General features: G+C 47.1%; 1 protein-coding gene across 2 annotated transcripts in view; it reads right to left on the bottom strand.

Annotated features, from left to right (window-relative positions):
* Positions 1-3,961: 3,961 nt before the first annotated feature.
* Positions 3,962-26,387, bottom strand: part of LOC115659983 (myosin-M heavy chain-like) — a 100,700-nt gene continuing 78,274 nt past the window's right edge. The window contains exons 3-8 of one of the 2 annotated variants that reach the window (XM_030580842.1): positions 23,453-25,243; positions 16,291-16,468; positions 14,868-15,072; positions 12,689-13,311; positions 7,120-7,265; positions 3,962-5,693 (exon numbers count right to left, since the gene is read on the bottom strand). In XM_030580842.1, coding sequence (XP_030436702.1) covers positions 4,898-5,693; positions 7,120-7,265; positions 12,689-13,311; positions 14,868-15,072; positions 16,291-16,468; positions 23,453-25,059 — 3,555 coding nt within the window. In that variant the 5' untranslated portion in view covers positions 25,060-25,243 and the 3' untranslated portion in view covers positions 3,962-4,897. The remainder of the gene's footprint in view (positions 5,694-7,119; positions 7,266-12,688; positions 13,312-14,867; positions 15,073-16,290; positions 16,469-23,452; positions 25,244-26,387) is intronic. The other variant, XM_030580843.1, reaches the window with a different exon arrangement.

The following is a 26,387-nucleotide window of genomic DNA, read 5'->3' as shown; positions in this document are numbered from 1 at the left end:
AGAACAGCTTTGAACACACATCTGCGTGGCTGACTTGTATTCATCCTGCTCCCTCAGGATGCTTATAACAGCTTATAATGCTTTTTGTCCAGGTTTCTGAAATATTGGTGCTATATTTTTCCCATATCTGTAATCTCCAAGGCTGTGGAGTAAGTCACACTGCACATGATGCTGTTAGTTCATACCTCCCTGCAGATGGATGGTCCAGATTTGGCTTTATAAAGTGTCTAGCAAGAATGGAAAATCTCCTGCCTTGTTAATTGTGATGAGTCTTTCATCTTCCTTGCTTTGTGTACTCGCTACATAGAATTGAAACATTCAATACCCTGGAAATTAGTCCATACGCAGATTCCCTTTCAACAGCTGTAAATTAAAAGGACATGAGCAGCTGAGTATATGGAGGATCCATTAAAGGCAAATAATGTTTAAAACATAACTAGACCCTGTCAAGTTAGACAGGCTTCACAATTGAGCTGTTGGTTGTTGCAGATTGTCCTAGGCAAAGACTTGTAGCTCTATGACTGTAAGCTTTTTAGTATAACAATTCAGTCCTTAAATGGTTTTACAGTACTGAGCACATTGTTTCTGCTCAAAAAATTATATCCACGAGTCTACAGTGCATTGTTTCTGCTCAGTAAATAATAATATACTCATGATCTGTTATTGGGCTTCTGAATGGGAGCCTCCATTTGTCTTCTCTAGAGGGAATGTGCCTGTTTTACTAAGAATTGGGTAGAATGGACTTTTCCCATGAAATCTAGGAATATCTGGAATCTGACAAATGTTGATATCGAAGCAGTTGTACAGAGTAAGATCAACAGGACTTGCACTAGCTGGCAGGCCCTGTCTAGTTCAGGTGAAAGCCTCTTCTGAAACGGCTCGTTCTCTCAGTCTCAGAGAACTGAGACGTCTCAATTTAAAGACGCCCAGTTATTCAAACAGCCACTAGTAAGAACATAAGAACGGCCAGGCTGGGTCAGCCGATGGTCCAGTATCCAGTCTTCTGACAGTGGCCAATGCCAGGTGCTTCAGAGGGAATGAACAGAGCAGGTCATCATCCCGTCACTCATTTCCAGCTTCTGCCAAACAAAGGCTAGGGACAGCATCCCTGTTGGGTTTGATTTCCAGTTTGCTGTGGAGCAAAATGATCAGATCAGAAAATTTGTTTAAAGCCTTACAGGGTCTAGAGCTTTTCCCAGCAGTGGAAGTCAAAGCTGTTAGATTATAGTGTTTATAGTGATATCAAGTATTGGACCGTAGGGAGCTATTAGGATCACTAAACTCATGTCTTTTCTTAAGAGAACTTCCACTGGAGGCAATGAAGTAAAGGAAGAGTCTAACCATTTCCTTCACTGGAGAGAAAATGAACCTGCCAGCATCCTATTGCTTTCTCCTGTGTGTGGGGTCTGACAGTTTCAGACTGATCTAGCTGTGGATCTATTGTGAGTGCTTGGCACTTCAGAAGAATCTTTAACCAGCACATGGTGGGCTCAGGCTGCCAATTTATTTTCTAAAAAACACCCCCATCAAGAAACACATGAAAGAAAAGCACCGAGAGGGTCACCAAACATTTTCTGTGCCTTTGGAAACATACAAATTGTTGCCTAACTGAACTTTAAATAATGGCTACCATTGAAGAGGAGCGAGGGGCATTCTGCCCAATATCAATCATCACAATACTATCATTTGCATCAGCAGCACCGGTTTAGTCTGCTCACTGCTGCTTTCCAGGTGAAAGAGTGAGATGCAAATCATCTTTTCTGCAAAATGAGAAGGAAAGGAGTTAAGGATGGTGTTTGAGAGTAGGATGCTAGCAAATTCTGTTCGACGGACAGGGCCTTTTCCTTCACATTGCAGCCCTGACTCAAATAAACTATTACACTGACTAGTCTTGGTGAAGAAGGGGGCACTGGCACTTCCAAGAGCCACAGGCACTCGTGTACAGATAACCATTGTTACCTGCAAGGACAGAACCCAGAGCAAGCCTCTAGCACTTAAATTGAGAGGTATGTGCATGTTAAAGGCTATCAGCATCTAAAGCTTTGTCCCATAGTGGCAAAAGAGCAGAGGGTCCCAGAGCATAGCCTTGGGTTTTTAATGAATGACTGGAAATCACTATCCTGTCAACTGGAAAACATTCTATTTTCTATCACCTCAAAACCAAGCCAACATGATTGCAGAGTATATGGAAACTCGGGGTTAGACAGAGCTATCTGGTCAATTATAAAGCGGGTGTTAATGCTACTAGGAGATATGTTCCCTAGATATTTCTTCTTTATAGGACTGTCCAATGCACTTGTATCTTTCTTAATGTGAAATTAATAGCAGCACTGAAACAAGAAACTTTAAAACTTAATAGCTGGGGTGAGGAAAGAATGGAGAAAATGTTTCTCCTCTATCATAGGTACCAGCAGAGCTCCATTGGGTCCACAAGAGAATAAGAAGCACTGAAAGTGGAAGATGTGTACACCTATCCTGGGACATGCGTTTGTCATGTCTGAGATCTCAGCAAATGTCCTCCCTTCCCCCAAAACAAAATGAACGGTGAAAGCAATTCTTGGAGGGCACAGGCAACTCAGAGAAATGTGTGTGGGTCAACAGAGGATACTGTCCTTAGCCCTTCTCATTTTGATTGTTTAATAACTTGTCCAGTATCTTTCCAGGCACTGAAGTTAGGCTGACTGGTCTATAATTCACCATGTCCTCCTTTCCCCTCTTTTAAAAAATAGGTGCTATGTTTGCTCTTCTCTAGCCCTATGAGGTTTCATCTGTCATCCATGAGTTCTCAAAGATAATCGCTAATGGGTCAGAGATTGCTTCAGTTCCTTAATACTCTAGGGTGAATTTCAGTAGGCCCTGCCAACTTGAATACCTTATCTAAATATTCTTTAGCCTGTTCTTTTCCCTATTCTACCTGGAGATCTTTCTTCCTTCTTGTTTATTTTAATTGTGTTAATCATCTGGTTACAATTAACATTTTTATTGACAACTGAAGCAAAAAAATAAACATTTCAGCCTTCTCTCTCTGTGTCATCCTTTATTTGGTCGTCTTCCCCATTAACTAATGGGCCGATGCTTACCTTCAGCCTTCTCTTACTTCTAATGTGTTTATTGAACCTCTTTGTCTTTTCTACCCTTGCTAGGTGTGCCTCACTTTGTGCCTTAGCCTTTCTCATTTTGTCCCTACCAGCTTGCACTATTCTTTTATACTCATCCTTAGCAATTTGTCCTGATTTCCACTTTTTGTATGATTCTTTTTCGATTTTCAGGTCATTAAGAGTTCCTGATGGAGCCATCTTAGTTTTGTACTATTCTTCCTTTCTTTCCTCCACGTTGGGATAATTGGCAGTTGTGCCTTTAATATTGTCTCTTTTAGAAATTGCCAGGTGTCCTCAACTCCTTTTTCCTTTAGAGATCCTTCCAATGGGACCATACTTATCAATTCTCTGACTTTGAGGAAATCTGCTTTTTTTATGTCCGTTTTCTTTATTTTGCTGCTCTCTCTTTCCTTTCCTTTCTTTAGAATTATGAACTCTTATCGTTTTGTGGTAATTTTCACCAAAGCTGCCTTCTACCTTCATATTCTCAATCAGTTCCTCCCTATTAGTCAGAATCAATCAAAAATAGTCCTTCCCCAGTGTCAGAGTCTACACTGATGTCAGGTTGTCTCGTAAGGATTAGGGGAACGTGGTTACTGAGCCTAGAAGAAGGTGTGTGTTACACCAACTATATTTCCCATAAACCCACTTGGACTCACTTCAAAATTTTGCTCAGTGAGCACAAACAACAGCGCTGTGTGCTTCCCTGTTCACCTTTATGTTATCTGCAATCAATGAAATTCTAACCCTAGAAAACAGGTGGATCCCAAAATAAACAAAACACCCATCTAGAGTCATTGAAACATAATTATTAAAACATTTTATGTTTTTAAACTACAGTATAATGTAAACTGTTTCTCTTTTAAACTTTTGAAATACACTAGATTACATCTTTAAATAATCACAGACTTTAAGGTTCACTAGAAGTGGTAACAGACCCTTATTTACAGACCCACAGTTCTGAAATATTTCAGATGTATCATTATTTTCCAGTCTTCTGACATGTCTTTAAGCCAGTTAAAAACCTGATGATTTTAAATGTAGGGGATATTGCTCTTCCACAGTGTTCTACGGGCATTTTGGGGGGCGAAAAAGAGAGAGAATGCTGTGTACATTTCTTCTGCTTTTTGGATTTGTTACATGCATACAACGCTGATTAAATCTGAGCAAATCTGTATCTACTTTGTTTGGTTTAAAGGTGAAAGTTTGATTCCCTCCTGCCCCCCAACAACATGTTTCATTGAACCTATCAGGAATCATATAATGAAATGTATTTCTCGGGAGAGAGGACGGAAAACAGTCAAACTACAGACTTATCCTGTCCAAACTTCCTCCTTCATTTGGTAATACTGCACCTAGCTTTGACCTTGGCTTTATTTAACGGTGATGAAATATGTGCAACAATGACACCTCACTCACAATCAAGATTAGCTCTTTATCACAGCCGTGTAATATCGAGCCTGACACCATTAGCCCTCAGTGCAATATTAACAACTGAAGCTCATTATTTTCTTTCCAGAGACCTGCTCCTCATAAGAAGCCTAATCATCATAGGTAAATGAGTCACAAATAGGATGTAAGTCCTTCCTGCTGAAATCCAAAGTGAGGCTGCAACAGCTGGTTGCAACGCTGCCAGTAAATTATCACCCTCATTGGGCCAGACTCATTCCTGGTGTAACTGCACAGTTGTTGATGGAGTTATGCCAGTGGTCAATTCAACCCATTGAGTCTAGTGATGGTTCTGTGCAGGTCTCACTGGCTTAGCCCAGTCTTTTCCAACATGATCCTCTCCCTAGATTTCAAGACCTGTTATGGGATGTGCTTATCATGATGTTGGGCAGAGCGTTCCGCCGCTTCTTCCAAGAGCCCAGCTCCCTGGAGTACCTCCTGATCTGCCGGAACCAGTGGTGAGTCCGTGCCCTGTCGCCATCCCGGAACACGAATGCCTCCCGCCTGATCTCTATGAGTTCAAAAGTATCACTGCAGTCGGGGTCTGCGGAGACGATGCAGTTACTCAGCCTCAGGGGCTCCCTGAGCAAACTGAACTTCCCATTGTTTTTGTCCCTGATCAACACCAGGACTGCATCTTTCACAGGTCCTGCCTCAGCAGCCTCGGGGCTAGACTCAGATGCTCGCTTTATGTTGACCATGAGCAGCACCTGCATGTTCTGAAATTTCAAGGTCTTGCTGCCCTTCTTCACCCACTGGCCATCAGGCGGCTGAGCAAGTTGCAGGAGCCCTTCCATCACAAAGCGTGTCTCCTCCCGCAGCCATCCCACGGTTTTGATGGCGGTTTCCCTCATCTCAATGTTGATGACTTCCCTGTTCTTCTTGCTGTCTTGGCGGAAGGAGCGCAGCGTCCACGAATTCCCCTCCTGCTTGGTTTTCATGTTGATGTGCTCCAGGTGGGACTCGATGCGGCTCTTGGCTTCCCGCAGGCTGCCATGATCTGGGTGGTACTCAATGGTGGCTTTGATGATCCTGCTGAGTAGAAGCGGGTACTTGGTGACTCTCTGCAAGGGGGCCATCAGGAAGGATCTTAGATTCATGCGCCGGAGCACCGTGTTGTCGTTCTGGGAAACGTTGAGGAATATTCTGCGGGGATTTAAAAAGGGAATAAACTCAGGGTTGGTTATTCTGCTAGCAGACAATGAAAATAAAATGCAAATGAAGGGCTTTCAGGATGCTGGTATTGAACCCAGCTCCTTAGGCAGCATCCTTAGCCACTGTGCCACTGCGACCGGCCAGCCCAGTCTGACAGCCAAAGTGCTAAAGGCCTACAAGCCCACAGCAGCACGCCCAGGTCCCTGACTAGATGATCAGGCAGCACTCTCATTGGGTACTCTGACTACATAAAGACCCCAACAGGAAGAGGAAGCTTTCTAAGCAACAGACTATTGCCTCGCCTGACCTTGCCTTGCCACCTAGCCCTTCCTTAACCCATTGATCCGGCCCCTTGCATCGGATCTTCCAGTTACTGACCCCTGCAAGAACTCTGACTTTTGCCCTAGGCTGCTTCCAATGCAGATTGCTTCGACCACCCATGCACACCTGGCTACTGCTCTGGACTTCCCCAAGCCCACTGGGCATTACAAAGGCGTGATGCTGGAGGAGCTGAACACCTGTGATTCCCATTGGCTTTCACAGGCTTCAGGCGCTCGGCATTTCCTAAGATCAGGCTTGTTACCAGCACCTGAGGAATGTACCACATTATGGGACAGATCACATCACTTTATTACAGTTCTCCACTAAAGTGTTTAGGGCCAGATCCTCAGCTGGATTGAACTGGTCTAGCCTCATTGGCTTCCATACAGCAATACCGATTTACATCAGATCTTAATTATAGAAATGCAGGGCTAGAAAGGCCCTCAAGAGATCATCTCTAGACCATCACCCTGCACCGCTGAGACAGGACCCTCTACTACTAATACCTAGCTCTTATACAGTACTGTTCATCAGTAGATCGCAAAGCACTTTGCAAAGGAGATCAGTATCATTATCCCCATTTTACAGATGGGGAAACTGAGGCACAGAGAAGTGAGGTGACTTACTCAAAGTCACCCAGCAGCAGACCTGGGAGTAGAACCCAGGGCTCCTGAGTCCCATGCCCGTGCTCTACATACAAGGCAACTCTGCCTCCCACTGAGGAGTCTACCCTTCCAGTGGAAAATCTGGCACAGGTCAGCAGTGACTGAGTGCTGTTCTCATCTGTGGACCATTTGATGACCCGTATGAAATTAGTTTGTTGGGTCTCAGTCCAGTTCCGAGTGGCAAGCATTGGTATCACAAAATCCCTGTGGGCTACCCCAGCAGAAAGGCCAAAGACCTAATGGGCTAAGGAGGGTGAATTACCGTCTTGCTCCTAGAGGGGGTCCCATCAGGCCAGGATAGACACACCCTAGGAAGCCTGAACTGCCCCTTTCCCACATACATGGCTTCAGTTTCTAGGCTCCAGGGTTGGTGCTTTTCTGGATCTCTCCAGTCCCCATAGGCCATAATAGACACACTCAGCCCATGTTACCTGAGTAGCTCTTTCTCCTTCTCCAGGGCATTGAGCATGTTCACTGAAGAGGACTGCTGAAGACAGTAGGTCTGAAAGGCCGGCAGCATATTGACAAACTCCAAAAAGATCTCTCCAATGCACACAGTCATCAGGTCCTCGTCGTCCTGTAAACACAGAACCCGGTAACTACTGCAGTCAATCAAGGAGAGACAGGGGCTCACCAGGGGTGATCCCAAACCACGGGCCCAATCCTAGGAATGCTTCCAGCTGGGCAGAGCACTTGCTACGCTAAGAAATCCCAAACCATGGGCCCAATCCTAGGAATGCTTCCTGCTGGGCAGAGCACTTGCTACGCTAAGAAATCCCAAACCACGGGCCCAATCCTAGGAATGCTTCCAGCTGGGCAGAGCACTTGCTACGCTAAGAAATCCCAAACCACGGGCCCAATCCTAGGAATGCTTCCAGCTGGGCAGAGCACTTGCTACGCTAAGAAATCCCAAACCACGGGCCCAATCCTAGGAATGCTTCCTGCTGGGCAGAGCACTTGCTACGCTAAGAAATCCCGTTGGGGGTGGGAGCTTGAAAACCTAGCCCCACTTTTCTCAACTATATAGCACCCTAAGCAGGAAAAGAAACCTCAGGGGAGACACACACACGTCACATCAATGCACTCAGGCTCAAATCCAGCCTGATCTTCATTCGCTGAACTCAATGACATGACTACATTGCCTTCATGGGAGTTCTGCCTGACCACAGGGCTTGGCCCTATGAATGAAAGGGGGTGAAGTTGCACTGTTCGAGCCAGCGAGGAGCACTCAGGGCTAATGTAATCCAAACCATCCTTCCCACTTTTTCACTCAAGGACTCAATGCACTTTACAAATGGGTATTAATGTCCCCATTTTCAGAGATAGGGAAACTGAGCTGCAAAGGCTAAGGTCCAGATCCTCTAAGGCATTTAGACTCCAAACTCCCATTGATGTCAATCGGAGTTAGGTGCCAAACTACCTTTGCTGATCTGTGCCTAAGTGACTCACCCAAGGTCACACAGCATGTCAATGGCATGTCCCTACATAAAATAATAAATGGACACAAATTGGACATCAGGAATGGTAACATACAAAAGCCAGCAGGAGAATACTTCAACCTCCCACTTCAATCTCTATAACAGATTTAAAAGTAACTGTTCTTGAACAAAACCATTTCAGAAACAGACTTCAATGAGAAACAGCAGAACTAAAATTCATTTGCAAATTTAACACCATTAATTTGGGCTTGAATAGGAACTGGGAGCGGATGGCTCATTACAAAAGCAGCTTTGCCTCTCCTGGAATTGACACTTCCTCCTCTGTTATTGGGGGTGGACTACATCCACCCTGATCGAACTGGCTCTGTCAACACTGGTTCTCCACTATGGAGGTAACTCCCTTCTCTTGTCAGTATATAACGCCTGCATCTGTAACTTTCATTCCATGCATCTGAAGAAATGAGATTTTTTACTCACGAAAGCTTATGCCCAAATAAATCTGTTAGTCTTTAAGATGCCACCAGACTCCTTGTTGTTTTAGAGCTGAGAATGGCACTCTGATCTCCTCTGGTACTGCTCTGTGGGCTGAACTGCTTTCCTCCAATTACTGCTGACAGCATTTTCAACGTAGGTGATAGAGAGCAGCGTGCAGAGTTGCTGGGCTGTTTGTTAGGTTCTTTGGACTTGCCAGAATTTGTCAGCTTAATGGATTTTTTTTTTTTTGTCAGGGCAGTGGCCCATCAGGAGCCCCCTCCCTTCTAGCTTAGATTCTCCCTCCCAAGGGCAGGCAGGTCATGACCCCTGAAACCTGTTAATGAACTCGCTGGAGGTCTGAATCTACCTGCAAGGAAACTCATCCCCATATTTCTTGGAAACTTGCCCAATCTTCTCTTCTTGTGGAGGGATTCCCCCCTACTCTATTCCCCTTTATGCTCTGTACCACGGTTATCCTTTTCCGACTGAAGAGTCTCCATTTAGGGCTCCTTCTAGAGCCCATCTCCATCCCCTGTCTTAGGGCGACTTATCTGTTTCCAGGGGCTGGCAGTGGAACATAGAATCATAGAATATCAGGGTTGAAAGAGAGCTCAGGAGGTCATATAGTCCAACCCCCTGCTCAAAGCAGGACCAACCCCAACTAAATCATCCTAGCCAGGGCTTTGTCAAGCTGGGCTTTAAAAACCGCTAAGGGTGGAGATTCCACCACCTCCCTAGGTAACCCATTCCAGTGCTTCACCACCCTCCTAGTGAAACAGTGTTTCCTAATATCCAACCTAGAACTCCCCCACTGCAACTTGAGACTATTGCTCCCTGTTCTGTCATGGAACTTTCCCCCTCTAGGTGGCTGGCTCAAATGCAGCTCAAGTGAAAGCAGTCCCCATCTGAAAGTGGCTAGGTGACCTATAGGAAATGAAGAGCTGATCTTGGTCTCCTCCCCAGGGTATCACTTAACCAGGTCAGCACCAGTGGAGATCAATGATGGAATTGGCTGGCCGATATGGATTACACCCCTGCAGGTTAGGGTGAGGCAGAGTGTGGGGATGGTGAAGGCAAGCTTGCACGACTCACTGGTCTGTGGACAAACAGGGGTCTTCGGCTATCAGTGCAACAGAGGTTACTGTGGAGCCATGCAAAGCACCCTCTCCTCCTGCCACCACTGGCCTAGATCGCAAAACCTAGGCTCTGAGCGTTCTCCCCAACAGAGTGATCCAGAGTTGTTATTGCCAGCCGATTTGCCAAAAAGAATTGCCAGGGAGGCCTGACACCAGGGCTTGTAAATGACACAGGTAGTGTTCGAGAAAAATGGGCAGGGGTGAAGTGTAACTCAGCTACAGATTAGGGATTGCCTTGTCTTTGTTCTGAGCTATCGGGGCTGGCTGGTGTGCCAAGGTGCTTTTAATGGCTCTCCTTTGGGCTAGACAGGACTCTGCGATGCTTTGTAAAAACAAATTTCCTGGTAAATTCCTGTTTTCTTTCCATGCATGTAATAAAATAAGATACATAATAAGAATACGGTGCCAGGTAAGGCCACTGGCTTTGCGTAGGGGATTGCGTAACAAGCAGCCTGGAGTTAGTGCTCTGGTGCCTTTTAGTGCAGGAATCCAGTATGGTGGCAAAGAAGGTTGAAGACAGAGGGAGAGGGACCAGCAAAACAAACAGCTGCTTTCAGTGTTCAGCTGCTTGAGAAATTGTTGAAGGGCAATTCTGACCTTGGCACACGTATGTCTTTCCTGTGCAAGATACTAGGAAGCTGATGCCACGGCTGCTGTGTCAAGGTCATTGCAATCAAAGACATGCATGTGGCATGGTCTTCTGTGAGTGTGTGTGTGTCTGTCTGTCTGTCTGTCTCTCTCTCTCTCTCCAAAGTACAAAAACTTCTAGCTTGTACTGATATTGCAGCTAATGGATTGTGTTCCCTTCGAAGAAAGTGGGAAGTGTGAGCTTGAAGTTATCACCCGTATACTCCTGCTGGCCTAGGCTTATGTTTCACTCTGCCACAGAATCTCTGTATCAGTGGGATGGGTATTTTGGGAAAGGAGCCCTGTAGCCACGTGGTCGTGATTGCATTGTGCAATGCTGTGGGATATAGTCAGATGAGGTGGTTGTCATACAATGTTGAACATTTAAAGGTGACCGGGAAATTGTTTTTACAAAATGCCCTCAGCTGTAAGCAATGTTTGCTGAAAGCCCCCAGCAGCCAGGCTAAAAGGGGAACTTGGCACATCACGGGGTCATCTTTGATTCTCAGTTACACTGATGTAAATCTGGGGTTAAACCCCCCACATCTGTTGATATTCCAGAAATGCAGTTGTGTAACTGATCAGAATCTGGCCCGGTTGGTTTCAAGTGAGGTTCTCTAATGAAAAATGACTATGTAAAAATGGCACCTTCTGACTTAACAGATCTTCTCCTGGGATTTCAGTGTCATATCTGCAACTTTTTTAGTGGTTTTTTTTCTGTTAGCCCGGCGGGGCCAATGTGGCTAAGGGCAAATCAGCTGGAGTCTGTTCCTTCTGCTGCATCAACAACTCTGTGTACCAAATTCTGATCAGTTTCTCTGTGCGGCTAATGGACAGAACTGGGCAAAACATTTTTCATGGATAGTTTTCCACTGGAAAATGGTGTTTTGTAGAAGTCAAAATGTTTTGCAGGAAATGTTCAGTGGAAAAAATGTCAAATGATTGGAACTGAAATGGAGTATTTTTCCACAGGACAGAAATTTTGTTTTCCACCAGCTCTACTAATGGGGTCGCACATGCATAGATAAGAGTTTAATCTGGCTTGAAGAATCTTGATTGGTGATGGTGTATGAGAAGGAAAAATCCCACTTTGACTCCCTGATACAAGGCTGAGTTTGCAGAGCTGACAATTTACAAGAAGCTTCTTTTTACATGTAAACTGAGCACCTGTGATGGAAAGACAATAAAGATGGTGCCCCCTAATGTCAGTTTTACAGTCCCCTTTGAGCACAGAACCACATTTTCACATGCCCCTTTTCTCCTTTCTGATTCCAGACTCATTTACACGGCACTGCCCCATCTTGAATTCGGCTGATAAAGTGACAGTGGCTGCAGAACCCCACTGGAGCCAGCCTTTAGTTCCTCAGGAAGTTGTTTTGCTTTTCAAACACAATGTGGTTTTGCAAAGGTTTAATATTTTTCATTTGAGATACCTTGCCAAAGCACATAACATATTAAAAACACGGCACGTACCTGACCCCCTGAACACTGGTCCTGTGCTCCAGCTGACTTCTATGCTCATGGATTATTGCCAGCTTTCTACATGTTGGGGCTTCGTACCATAGTGGGAGTGAGTAGTTTGATTGGAATTGGACATTGTGGGACCTACGCATGTTATGCTAGCTCTGGAGGGTCCTCCTAGGCTCCGGTGATCCTCCCACATCTGGCTACATTCCTAGTGGCCCCATTCTCTAATATAATTTTTGTATTGCATGCTACTGCCAGTGTGACTGTTCTCACCATTTGAGATTGCTGCCTGTTTACAAGGTAATGTTATGCGGGTGATTAGGTGAAACCTCACTGAAGCTGGTTGGTGTATCAGCTGCCCTTCATTCAGGATAAATGTAAGAAGCAATTCAACTCCTTGATGGAACAGACAACTGAAAAAGTAGGAGCCACCACCCAAAACACAGACCTCATGCAAGACTGGTCAGGAATCTGAGCTATGTGGGTGAAGGGGTTTGACTGGGGGCTGGATGCAAAAGCAGGAGGTTTGGTATCCTTTGATGGAGTCATGTTCGTGAGAGAGAGAAGCAGGAAAAACACCCCAGAAGCAGCTAGAGGAGGCATCAGGGAAGCCCCAGAGACAGCCAGAGAAGCACTCGTAGCATGACCCTGAGAAAAAGCTAAGGGAGAGAGACTTTTGGACAGAGTGCTGACCGGTAAGAGGCTGAGAACTGGGAAACAGAACCCAGGAGCCCTATTCTCAGCCCCCCTGCTCTAACCACTAAACAATGCTGCCTCTCAATTAGTGCTATGATGTGGCCCTGTGACTGACCCAGCTACTGTTGCTATGGGCAGAAAGCAAAGCTGAGGGACCGTACCTGATCAAAGGCCTGGTCAATTTCTTCTTGGAGATACTCCAGAAAATTTTCATTGAGGTCAATCAGCTCCTGGATATTGCTGAACACCACCAGCAGCTGTTCCTGCGTCAGTAGCCCAGCCGACTGCATCGGGAGGTAGAACTCCTCCTTGATGATCCGCAGGTCCTCACCATAGCTGGCTTCTGTGTTGACGAACTCCAGGATTGACTCCTTTCGCTCTGTCCTGCGCTTCTGGCACTTCGCACACAGGTTGGCTCTTCTCTTGTTCTGGTTCTGTGCGTCTGTCTCCACTGGGAAATCTCTCTCACCGCAGTCCGTGCAGGGCCGATGTGCCTCCCAGGCCTGCAAGGAAGTCAGCGTTTCAGAGGCCCTGTTTTTCCACTTCCTGGCCAATGCCTGGCCGATGCCGCTGTCCGCCCTCTCCACCTCCGCCGATCTGGTTCTGGTTGCGCCGCCGGCCTCAGCATCATCCCTCTCGTCGGTTACGCCGACAATGCCGCTGTCCGCACTCAGGCTGCTGACGTTGCTCCAGCGGTGCTTGGATTGCAGGGAGCTGCGCAGGGAATGGGTGTTCTCGTCAAAGCTGCAGCCATGGGGGATGTTGGCTTTAGCCACCACCGGACCTGAGCAAAGTACAGACACGAACAACGCTCAGGACGTGCACTGCTGACTGGGAAGAGGTCACTCAACAGCCTCCAGGCTGGGGCAGCCTTGGGAACTAGGAGCCTAAGGGAAAGGACTGGGGGAAAACAGGGCTGCACATTATCTCCCACCCTTCTTCTGCTGCTGGATGAAGAAGCCAGAGTGGAGCTCCTCCACCAGTCCCACTGCTAAGGGGGCTTGAGCCAGCCTGTGAGTGCCCATGTCAGTGGACTCTGAAATCACACAGCCCCAATCCACTGCTCACTTGCCTCAGCAGGTGCAACTCAGCAAAGTCGATGCAGCACTCCCACCAGCTGGAGATCTGACCCTTACGATGGACCTTGAAAAAAATCATCTCTCCCGCAGGGATTCGACCTGGGAACTACAGCACAGACATTGCTGCGCTTTGTGTTGTTACGTGAAAAGGCTTGTTCTCTCTTCCTACCATTTATTCTGCAGTGCTCAGTATGATGCCTCGTGCCAGGCAAATAATACGTCCTTCTGCCCCCAGGGACTGATGTTTCAAGGCCGTAATCCAGTATGGCTAAAAAATAAACCCGGCAGTGGTGGGGGATGGGGTTATTTAGAACATACACCTAGAGGGAGCCAGTTGCCAGATGAACCTTTGAGTGCAGGAACCCCTCTGTTATGAATCACAGAAAACATCTTGTGAGGGGGAGTGTAAACCCCACAGGAGGCAGGGAAAGGTTAATGGGCTGCTGCGGGCCCAATCCACCCTACCCTGTGACACGGGAAGCAGGTGTCAGGCTTTGTGGGGGGGCTAAAAGGGGAGAGCCCAGCTCACAGACCTGGGGCTCTTGCTGTGGGCAGGTAGGATGTCTGTGGACAGCCCCTGTCAGGGCCTCCCCGAGGGAAAGGAAGAGTTCATTTCTTTGTGTTTATTGCGGAGTTTGGGGGCCCAGAACTGTTAGGGGCCTAGCCAGGGAGGGCTGAGTCACCTCAGCCTGGAAGGTGCTGGAGGGAGCAGCAAAAGCCTAGGAGGGGAGCAGAGGCAGAGCCACTACTGTGCCCTGGCGTAAATGGGCAGGCAGGAGGGCGTGCGGCTACACACCAATTAGCTCATCTTATCAGTGTCCTCCACCCTCTCTTCAGTGCAGGACAGTTCCAGGCCTTATAGCCCAGGGACTTTGGGCTGAATCTCCTCTCACTTAAGCCAGGGAAAATTTGGAGTCTAGTGGGGCCAGTCCATCCCTGTGCCACAGATGGACTCGGGCACAGTGACTTTATGCCGTCCTCCTGCCTCCCATATGTGGGGGGCTGCCAGGAGCCAGTTTGGTCCCTTCTGGGGATTAGAGCAGGGGTTGCCCTAACTTGAGCCCAGCTGCCTGCAGCCGCTCTTGGCCCTTGGGGCGGCCAGGAATAGCCAGGCCATAGGAAAGCCTGAGATTAGGATCTGGATCATCGCCACTCTGAATTCTAAAGTGCCCTCGTCGAGGGAGCAGAATCTCCAGTTACAATTAAACTAAGGAATGACACAAACAGTCCATCCAGGCCCATGCAAGAATTGTGCAGGTACCGGGGTCTCTCTCCTGCCGTCGCTTCTGCGTGTGTTGCCGGGCTGCTGCCGCAATCTTCAGCTCCAGCTGTTTTCTCTTCACAGCATCTGTTGGCATCGGGTCACTGAAATGAGGCCGCAGACGGCACTCCCGCTGGGCCTTGACACAGTCCGCAGTCTCCTGGGCGATGTCAGAGCTGGATCTGCGGCAGCTCGGGCTGGAATTCTGCAACAAAGGCAAGTGGTGTTAGGGTGGGGGCCAAGAGGTACACCGCTACCTCAATACAACGCCACCTGATATAACACGAATGTGGATATAACGCGGTAAAGCAGTGCTCAGGGGGGGTGGGGCTGCGCACTCCGGTGGATCAAAGCAAGTTTGATATAACATGGTTTCACTTATAACGCGGTAAGATTTTTTGGCTCCCAAGGACAGCGTTATATCGAGGTGTATTTAAAAGCTCTGTCATAACTGAAAACAGTGATGGAGCCAGCCAGGGCTCTGCAGGCTGCTGCGTGCAATGACAGACTCTGATCCTGCTGCCACTGAAGTCAATGGCAAAACTCCCACTCCTGGGGGCAGGCTGTGTGCTCTGGGGCTAGGGCAACTGCAAAGGAGTCAGGAGACCTGGGTTCTAAACCCAGATCTGTTGTGGAGTCGTGAGCAGATCACTTCACCTCTGTTCCTCTTCTGCTCTCTAGGGCAGGGGCTATCTCTTTCTCTGGGTTTGTACAATGGGTCCTGATCTAGGCACTACTGTAAAACAAATAACAGCATCAAGAGAAGTAAGACTGAACTCATTGTCTCTTCCATTCACAGATGGATCAGCATCACCAGTCACTGAACAGTTCAATGTTGTAGTTGCAGCCATATTTTAAAAAAATGAAACCTAATTGTTGAAAAGAGCGCGAATATATGATCAGTTGGTTACACAGCGAGTGTCTGTGCTGGGTAGGTAGGGTGACCAGATGTCCCGATTTTATAGGGACAGTCCCATTTTTGTGTCTTTTTCTTATATAGGCTCCTTTTACCTCCAACCTCCTGTCTCGATTTTTCACATTGGCTGTCTGGGCAGGGGTGGGTGGAATGAAATCCTTATGGGGTTCGTGGGGGTTATTTTGGGGGTTACACACACACCAAGTGGTGTTCCAATCCCAGCAAGCCAGGAGCGGTCTGTACAGGGGCGAGGGAAGAACTAGTCCCTATTACACTAAAACTTTCCAGGAAAAAAACCATTCAATTAAAAATAATGAACAGAAAAACTTCATTTAACAAAACTGAATTGATTCGCAGATTTCCTTTCTACATCCATTCCCGGGGTCAAAAATCAGCCTTGTTCGTATCCCCCGTGTCTTTCCAAACACTCTAACTAATTAAACGCTATTGGTGGCTAGCACCTGGCAAAAACCACCTGTCTGAGGCGAAATGGGAATTTTTCCTTACGTTTCCTGCAGGTTGAGTGTCACTAGGTGTCTCATTATTTGGCTTGTTCTTCAAGGTCCGTGTTGCCATGGAAATGACTGTACATTGATCACTGTCCTCCTCTGGAGAAGAGAGATCAGCTTTCCTAGAGTCACATGATCCCATGGATGGGGACTCCGAGGCAGTCTCGGCACTGCAGCTGCAAGGGAAGGAGCAGAAGCCAATCAACACCATATCTGTGCAAAGGTGCAGCCATCACTAGGAGTTAGGAGGTAACCTGAAATTGTTGACAGAGATGGGTTTAGACAGGGTACCCAGGTCTGAGCAACACCCATCTGTTCAGAGAAGGATCCCGACTGGAAGGCTTCGGTCCAGTCCTTGTTTCAATAATACACTTGTGTGTGGTTTAAGGAGTCTAAAATCAGCTCAGACCTGGCAATCTCAGTTACAGCAGTGCAAATGCAGAGTAACTATTCAAGTCTCATATGCTCATGGTACATTTTTTGTTTATAAATTATGAAGTATCCCCAGTGCAGACCACAAAACATCTTTTTAAGTAGCTGTTACTCAAAGAGACTGTCAACATAGAAATCATAGTCTGTACCTGAAAAATGTTACCTTCTATTGGGACAAGCAACCCCTAAAATTGCTATAAATTAAACAGATTAGAGGAAAATATTTTACTCTTATTTTTTTTCAGCTTGTTTAATACGGGCCTGATCAAAAACCCGTTGAACTCACTTGATAGCATTTAAAGTATCACCGTAGTCCACTGTTTTCATTCTGTGCCTGTCAGTTCTCCCCTCTTTGTGGGAAACACTCAGCCACAAGGGACTTTTACAATAGGGAAAAGTGGCTATAAAGCTATAAAAACTGGCCCAGAGGGATACTGTAGTGCCTGGCACTGCTTTGAACTCATTTTTAAAAAGCATACTCAATTTAAATGGCCAGTGTCTCTAATAAAACAAGTGATTTCCAGGGAAGATGGGAACAGGATTTGGTGCAATATTGATAGATTAGCGGCCAATCAATGGGTGAAGAATAAGAGGGAAGTGATCATGAGGATACTGATTCGCCTTCTGCTTTGGGTTTATATCACCAGGCACTCTGTTAAGAGGAAGTTTCATTTCCCTTGGTTCAAATTCTTTTAACAAAAAGGTCTGTCAGGACTGTATACAGACAACTTTGGTGTAACTGAGCAGAGAGACGCAGGGGACTGGAATACAATCAGTGTCTGTGACTAACCAACACCTATTATAATGACTGCTCCTTTGCATAGCTTTTAATTCCTAGGCTACCACTGATGCCTGAGAGTTGCTAAACGGTAGCTCCCAGTACTGTCACATATCAAGGTATATAGTTACTCCCTTTATAACTAGGGATAGGTGAACTGGCTCAGCTAAAGTGAATGAGTACAGACCCCAAACTGAGTTGGGTTCAGAATAGACCCAAATCTTCCTTCCAAACTCAGAGTGAATCTGTTATTATGCCTGAAAAGGTTGGTTTTTAAATGAATATTTTCATGTTCACACACTTCTGTGCTTCTAGATCCCAGCTGGGACTAGCAGAGGATTTTTACAATTAGAGTCTGATTGACAACACCAGTGTCACTGTGTAATGCTAGGAGAAGGCTGGGAATCAGGACCCCTTGGGTTCTATTTCTGGCTCTTCCAGGGACCAGCTATGTGGGTCTTGTTATGCCACTTCACTCTTTATGCCTCTATTGTCTCCTCTGTAGAATGGGAATAACAAAATTATGACTGCTGTTTGTGTTACAGTGACATCTAGAATCCACTACTGAGACCAGGGACCCACTGTGCTAGGAACTGCAGAGATGTGAAGTAAGAGACTGTCCTGCCCCAATCTAAATATACAAAGAGTGGGAGGGGAAACTGAGGCCCAAGATGGTGAAGTGACTTGCCCAAGGCCACCCAGCAGCTGAACCAGGAATAGAACCCAGGTCTCCTGATTCCCCATGCAGGGCCTTAGGCACAAGATCGTACAGACCTAATTTGCAAGGAAGTGATCATTTATGTTTGTCTAGTGCTTTGAGCTTTTCTCATGACGTGTTACCTGCTCTAAGAGCAGAGAATTATTACTAAAAGGGAAGATGTGGGAGCACTTCTCTGGGAATGATGTCTGGGGAGCTCCCTCACAGAGTTCATTTTTGAGGCTTTTCTACATTTTGTTGACTCTCCTAAACATTTCCAAAGGCGACCCTCCCTGGGGAATGGGAACCAGTTGTGTCCAGGTGGTTTTGAAAAGGAAAGAGTGGAAAAAATAGACTATTTTAGAGTCAAGAAATTAAATCTGCACTAGGGTTGGTCAGTTACAGGTAAGAAAGGCAAAAGCTAGGATTCCTACAGCAGTGTCCATGCTGTATGAATGGAGCTTTCTTTAGACCTGCTTCACATGCTAAACAGATTATTGCAGCAGCTCTCAAACTTTAGCAATCCAAGGATCTCCATTTTGATTTAAACATTTTCATGGACCCCCTGCTCAGCCCCAGGCCCTGCCCCCACTCCACCCCTTCCTCCAAGCCCCACCCTGCCCCTCCTCTTCCCACCCTCGCTCCACCCTGCCCCTCCTCTTCTCCGCCTCTTTCTGCCCCCTCAAGCGCGCCCCATCCCTGCTCCTCCCCCACCCTCCCAGCGCCTCCTGCACGCTGCTGAACAGCTGATCCACGGCATGCAGAAGGCATTGGGAGGGAGGGGGAAGAATTGATCAGTGGGGCCGGTGGTCCTGGACAAGACTCGTGGACCTGCTGGAGTACCCTCACAGACCCCCACAGGTCTGCAGACCCTAGTCTGAGAAAACCTGGATTATTAGCTTTGGGTTAGATCTATACCACAAAATATACTGGCTGTGCAACATGCCACAGTTAATGCAGATTTCCCCACTGAGACCGATTTGTCCTGCACCATGGATGTCATCTGTCTGGTTTAACCAGCCCCAGGAGGCTCTTCCTAGTGCAAGGATGATCCTTCAGCAGAGTAGAGCTGAAGTGGGAGCTCTCATGCCATTCCTTCTCTCTGCTGCAAGAGATGTGTGGCTGGGATTCCTCCTTGGCTGATATTTTGGCCCCTTGGCTCTAACCTGTGCAGGGGGAGCCAGCTTTGCACACGCTGCAGCGGGATCAGGGGAGTGCAAAGGGAAGGCATTTTTGCTGTCTCTCACATGCCTGTACAGCACTTGTTGCCGTGCAGTGGCATCCCAGGGCCTGGCCCCTTGCTTCCTGACTCTTTAAATTTGACCTCTGTGATGTTTCCACGGCATAAACATCCTTTTTTTTTTTCTTCTTAAAAGCAGTTATTGTTTGAAATAAGGCTGTGGCTGGAAAGCTGACGGATAATGTAACTGACACCATAACTAGTGCAGACTGGCTCCGCTGTTTGTCTTCAGATCCGCTAACAGGATCCACAAATATCTTATTTTTGTCTAAATCATGTTCCTTTGTGAGCGCCATACCAGGACAGCTCTTGTAGGCTTCAGGATCAGTCTGCCCCTGGTAGGATGTGGTCACCTGATCCTGCTCTTAATTCATGCCGCCTCTTTAAAAATGCCCCCCTGGAATCTCAATTCCATACGCTGCTCTGCACTTCTCACTCTAAGTTGCTGTGCAGTGTCACTGTGGACTGTTACAGGACTGCCCTGTTCACACCAGATGTGGCTGCATTTCAGTGGTGGGGGAAGTGATTCCCTCTGTAAAGAAAGGAAGTTTGTAAACTGCCTTGGGATCCTTAGGGGTGAAGATCGGTGTCTATATGTGCTCATTTTAATACGAATACAGGTGAATATTATGTTGAGGGGTTTACCCCTGCCCATCTCTAGCCAGTGCTTCTGAGGTGATCTTTCTCCCCATTTGACCCACCTGCCACCACTTCCACAGGGCTCTTCCTTCCTCTCTCACCAGGTCTTCCCCACAGAATCTAAAAATCTGGCTTCCTCACACACTTGCCTCCTTCAGACCCTACCCTAACCATGGCCAGAGACCGTGGAGTCTGCCACAACATCTCCTCGATAGTGGAACTCTTCCCTCCACCAACTCCACTCGCCTTCCTGTTCCCTTTCACTGAATGTACTTTTAGTTATTCCAGAGTTCCCTCCATCGTTCTAGCTCCCACCAGGATCCCGAGCGACGGTCGTTTCCTCTTCTGAAGAGCTTCTTGCCAGGACACCAAGCTCTCTGCCAGCTCCTTCACTTAGGGTAACAGGTGTAAATCAGTGCTGTCATGCTTGGCACACAGACAAAGCGCTATACCTAGTTTATTTTCTCTTCTCCAGGCCTCAGGACTTCATTCCCTTTTGCATCTTCTGGGTTATTCATCTTCCCTCTCAGCTTCCTCCATTAGATCTTCCCATTTATACTAACCCCATCTCACTTTCCTTCCTCTAGCCATACGCTAGCTGTATTCCCTTGATACTCTTCCTGCCAGGTGTTCACTGTATTCTCTAAGATAGTCTATGCTCTCTGTTAGTCATGGCCTGCCGGTGGACTGTAGGCAAGACTGTGCAGTTTGTAGTGGATCCAGTATGTGCCACGCTGGACACCATGTTGCGAGCCCTTTCCCAAGCACCACCCACTTTCTACCACATTACCAAGCTTAGGACCCAGCTGCCTCTGTTCTGGACTCCAGTACAGTACTTCCTAGCTGAGCAGTTGTGAGGCTTGGAGCCTGGAGTTCTCCCCATCCTAGCCTTGGGTAGTTTGAGACTTGAAGTTCCCACACTCCTTTGCAGGCCAGAGCACAAGAGAATTCAGCTGGGAAGAAATATACTACTAGGACCCAACAAAGCTGCAGCAGAACTTTCTGTCTGTCTCTCAGTCATAGGGTATTATCCTGCCATCCATCACCATAGTGTTTGAGCATCTTTCACATCAAACTGATAGCAGTAGCAAAGTCCCTAGTGGACTTAATGGAGTCTCTGGCACTCCTCCACCTGCAGGGTAAAATCTCTTGGGCTATTTATTGCGTACGGTGTTTTGGTGGGTTGAGTTTTGTTGATCCTTCACATCACTTCTCCTTCACACCAAGTTTTCAGGCTGGCAGGGAACTATGCAGGGGAGTGAGCAGTTCCATGTGAGTGTGCTGTTTTCCTCTGAACCTGTGGAGCCATTTCTTCTCCCTGAATCTTCTAGAAAAAAATGCTCTAGTCCCACCCTGTCTGGCTCTATACAGCCAGGACTGCATCTGTGCACAGTGCCTTCCTTCAGTCTTCTGCAAAACCACCATAGCGGGTGTGGTCTGTACGAGCTCCTGTGTGCCATCCATGTCCCTTCCTCTCTTCTTCTAGCTAGATGGGCTTTTCTGCCTGCTTTTCATCTTTTCACACTTCCCCTGATCTTGGTGACCTTAGTTTTCTTTGCCCTTGACAACAGCTCTTTCATCTACCATCCTTATGTCATCCAGAAGATATTTTATCTTGGAGTGTCTTTCTCCTTAACCATCTCCCCTAGTAGCACTTGCCCCACAAGCCCTTTCCTGTCCAATCAGTTCCTATTTCATTACACAGATGTCCTCATTTCCTTCTCATCCTCCCAAATTCAAAGCTGAACAGTATGAGAGTCCCCAGTTCCTTATATGTCCTGGCCCCGGACAGTGATCCCACATCATTTAGACAGCTCAGAAACTGCAACTTGGTTTAAAAGCCTACGTTTGATTTCCACTGGTAGACCAGTGTGTCTCTTCCCAGCAGGGACTCTTATGTGAGCCAGATGGATTAAATGATTCATGAGGCACTTAAAGGTTTCCATCATCCCAAAGTCACAAATCAAATAAAGTAAATAATTGCAAGCTACCAGGGAGGGAATTAATGGTACAAGACAAAATTGCTTGGTAGAACTGTAACTGTGGGCAGTTAACAAAGCCAGGAGATACACAGTTCTCACCAATGTGTTCATCAGCACAACTTTATTAAAGGCCCACTCCTGCTCCTGTTGGAGCCAAGGACAGTCCAAATCCACAGAGGTATTTAAGCTCCGAACTTTGATTTCAATGGATGTTAGGAGCCTAAATGCCATCTGGGCCTCGCTCTTTGCAACGGGAGCAAGAGCATGTCCCAAGTGTATCTGTTGTGTCATCTTAGGTGACGAGGAAATAAAAGTGGGTAGCAGGTATGCCGCTGCCATCGCCCTGCCACCAGACACCAGGGCTGTCGTGGCCCTCGCCTCTTCCCACTCCGTCTCGCACCAGGTGGGGGAGTGAGGAGGGATGCTGCAAGCTGTGGGGGCGGGCAGGGCTGGGGGTGGATCAGGGGTGGGCCCTGGGGCAGAGCGAGGCTGCAGCATGGGTGGGCCCACAGGCGGAAAAGGCGGGACAGGGAGCTAGCCTCCCCAGGGGAAGCTTCACGCACCGTTCATGGTGGTGAGTTTGGGTATTGTTACAAGCCTGAAACTCCAGCTAGATTCCTACAGAGTCATAAGCCTCTGGAGCAAAGTTTGGGCTGAATTAGAAACAAATCTTAGGCCAATTTGAATGGAAATCATATGGAATTACACTCAAAGCTGTAAATAGGAGTTAAACAGCACTCCTTGGTTCTAGCCAAAGGGAAATGTTTCTAACACTATCCAGATTAAGCAACAGCCTTTACCATTCATTACTACTATTACTTGGTAGTATTTGGCTAGGTTGGTTCCCCAGGAGAAATCCCAGTAAAAGAATCCCCGTCACTTTAAAACTCAGGTTTTTTAAAATATAAGTTCCTCTTTGTTTTGTTAGCACCTTATATTTTTAAAATTCCAATCTACTGTTCATTCTTTGTGCTTTCTGGGCTTCATTCAGTCAGCTTGAAGGATCAAAATAGACAAGTCCCTTAAAACGTTTTGCTGATCAGTTTCTAGTCAATTTCCTCTCCAGGTTCTCCGGTACTAGCAGGATGGTGCCATGCTTGGGTTACAAATGCTAAAGGGGAATGTTTGTGTCAAACACCTACTTCCATTAGAATTAAAAAAATATGGAAACATGGGGGTCCGATCCATGACTAGGGTTCCTAGGTGCTGTGATAATATAACTATAAAAAGCCATTTCTATTGGTTAGGTTTTGGAACTCTGAGATCCTAAGCTGAAAGACTCTGTATAAATGCAGAGTACCGATGCCAATGGGAGTGACACGTACATATTGGGAGGAAGACGTAGACCCCTCAAACCAGGACTGCTTTCAGTGTCCCAATAGAGTATGTTACCTTTTCTTAATAAGATCCAGTGCTGAGCCTATGAATTCATCCTTCATTTTTTGCAGCTTAGCTCCATAGCTGGATAGGTCTGTAGCTTCTAACAGCAGCGATGGACAGCAAGAAGAATGGGCTTCAGAAGCCAGTGCCTGCCCAGTAAAGTGCAGGACTCCACTCAGTTGTCTTGAGTCTAATCCCTGCTGCTCATCACTGCAGACCTCCTCCCCATCCCTGTGGATTGCTATTGCCTGCAAAGGTGACCTTGGAATCGGGCTAGAGCAAATAGGGACCGGGGACCTATCTGCACATGACAGCTGGTAGGTACTGTCTTTCAGCAAGCACTGGGTAGCCTCAGCTGTGCTGAGCAAACTGAAGCTGCCCCAGGCAGCTGGAATGTCGTGATAATGGCCAGAGCCGGCAGCAATGTGGCTTTCATGAAACACATCATCGTAGTCGTCCGCTGTTGATGTGGAATCACTGGGGAGTTCTCGTGGCACAGCTGAGCAGATGTTCTTACTGCTTTCCCTTTCCAGAGTCTGACTTGCCAGAGACCTCTCACTCCGGCACTTTGTTGGCCCATTGGTACCCGCAGATAAACGCATCTCCTTGCTTCTCATTCTCTTGAACTCCTCAAAGGTAGGGATGTAGAGCCTCCCTTTGTAGTGTCCTTTTCTGCTCAGCTCTGCCGGCCCTTTGGCATCAGTGTCCCCATCACAAGCCTTCAGGGATCCAGTGGTTCTGGATTTGACTATCTCTTGGTTTTCCCTGGCATGATGGAGAGTCAGGCTGGGAGAGCTGTTCTGTCTTCTCAGCTGCAACCTCCTCTGAGCTTCCTGCTTGATGTCTTCTGGACTGGTTATCCTGCATGCCAAACATGGCCTTTGTCTCCCCGGCGCTGCTATGGGGCCATGACTGAGGGGAGCGTGTTCCACAAATACCGCACAGCAGTGTACAGCGCACCTGTTTTTGTACTGCTGGCACATCCGGCATTCTGAGAACTCCCTCGCCACCCTGTCGGTCAAAGGCGCTTGGGGACGCACGGGCTTGCAGGGGTCCACCGCCACCTTGGTGCTGTGAATCCTCAGCTTCTCCTTCAGTTCTTTTTTGGCATCCCCGTGTAGGGTTCTCTCCTCCGTGGAAGGGAAAAGCCACTGAGGCACTTTGGCAAAAGGAGGAAGGGGAACGTTTTGCACAGATGGTGACGTTTGCTTGGGGCGGAGGGGCAGGTGCCCGCAAGTGTCTGCAGTGCTCTGTGCTGGGGCGCTCTCTGCAGAGCCTTCAGACCAGTAACTGGCACCTTTAGAGTGGAAAAGGAGCTCATTGTCCATGCTCCGGCCGTGAGAATACAGATTGGAGTCTGCTGCTGTCGCCCAATGTAGATTCTCCACACTCCGATACAGCCGGGTTTCTGCAGCACTGGCGAAGGTTGTCTTGTCTATGCAACATGAGTCTACGTGGTTGAAGTCCCCAGCAAGAATCTGAGTGTCTAAGTTCTTTAGTGGATGCATGCTGCTAATTGAAAAATCCTTTAGGCCATGTTGTGCATACACCTGATTATTCCGGCAGCTCAAAATCACCCGGCAGCATTCCTGTCTCTCATCAATACTGATGTATGTCATAGCAAATGTACATGGATGGTCTAACACGCTGGCCTTTACGGGGAGACGAGGGGGAGCTGGCAGATCACTTTGATGATAGTCAAAGTCCAGACCACAGACAGCAGAAGCCTGTTGCTGGGTACTCACATTAGAGAGCTCTCACACTGGTAGAATCGCCATTGTATGCCCAGGCACAGAGGGAAACCTGTTAACACAAGGAGAGACACATTACTGACGTGGCTGAGTGCTGATACTGACAACAGTACAATAGCAGCTGTGCCTCCAGGGCATCCAGAAGCCACAAACACAGCTGTGTCCCTGGGTGGTGGACTGTTTGGTCTAATTGGGCTATGCCATCTCTAGCTAGTCCACTGACTGCTGCAACTAGAGCGTTTTGGAGAGGTTTATTTCACCTTCCTGCTGAATCCAATGGCGGGTGCTTAGATATCATGGCAACAGACACCTTAGAAATACCTGCTGTTACTGCAGATGGTAGATAGGGTTCTGGTTTTTTGGAGTTCAATAATTGGATTATTATTAACTTCACTGCCCTGGAAAAGGGCAAATAGAGTGCCCATCTATAAAAAGGGAAATAAGGACAACCCAGGGAATTACAGACCAGTCAGCTTAACTTCTGTACCCAGAAAGATAATGGAGCGAATAATTAAGCAATCAGTTTGCAAACATCTAGAGGATAATAAGGTGATAAGTGACAGTGAGCATGGATTTCTTAAAAAAAAAAATGTCAAACCAACCTGATAGCTTTCTTTGACAGGGTAACAAGCCTTCTGGATGGGGGGAAGCGGTAGACGTGCTATATCTTGACTTTAGTAAAGCTTTTGATACTGTCTCACATGACCTTCTCATAAACAAACTAGGGAAATGCAATCTAGATGGAGCTACTATAAGGTGGCTGCAGAACTGTTTGGAAAACCATTCCCAGAGAGTAGTTATCGGTGGTTCAGTCAGGCTGGAAGGGCATAACAAGTGGGGTCCCGCAGGGATCAGTTCTGGGTCCAGTTCTGTTCAATATCTTCATACATGATTTAAATAATGGCATAGAGAATACACTTATAAAGTTTGCGGATGATACCAAGCTGGGAGGGGTTGCAAGTGCTTTGGAGGATCGGATTAAAATTCAAAATGATCTGGACAAACTGAAGAAATGGTCTGAAGTAAATGAGATGAAATTCAATAAGGACAAATACAAAGTACTCCACTTAGGATGGAACAATCTGTTGCACACATACAAAATGGGAAATGACTGCCTCGGAAGGAGTACTGCAGAAAGGGATCTGGGGGTCATAGTGGATCACAAGCTAAATATGAGTCAACAGTGTAACACTTGC

Source organism: Gopherus evgoodei, chromosome 11 (assembly GCF_007399415.2).
Source record: "Gopherus evgoodei ecotype Sinaloan lineage chromosome 11, rGopEvg1_v1.p, whole genome shotgun sequence".
Taxonomy (NCBI): domain Eukaryota; kingdom Metazoa; phylum Chordata; order Testudines; family Testudinidae; genus Gopherus; species Gopherus evgoodei.
This window is presented reverse-complemented; position numbering and strand designations above follow the sequence as displayed.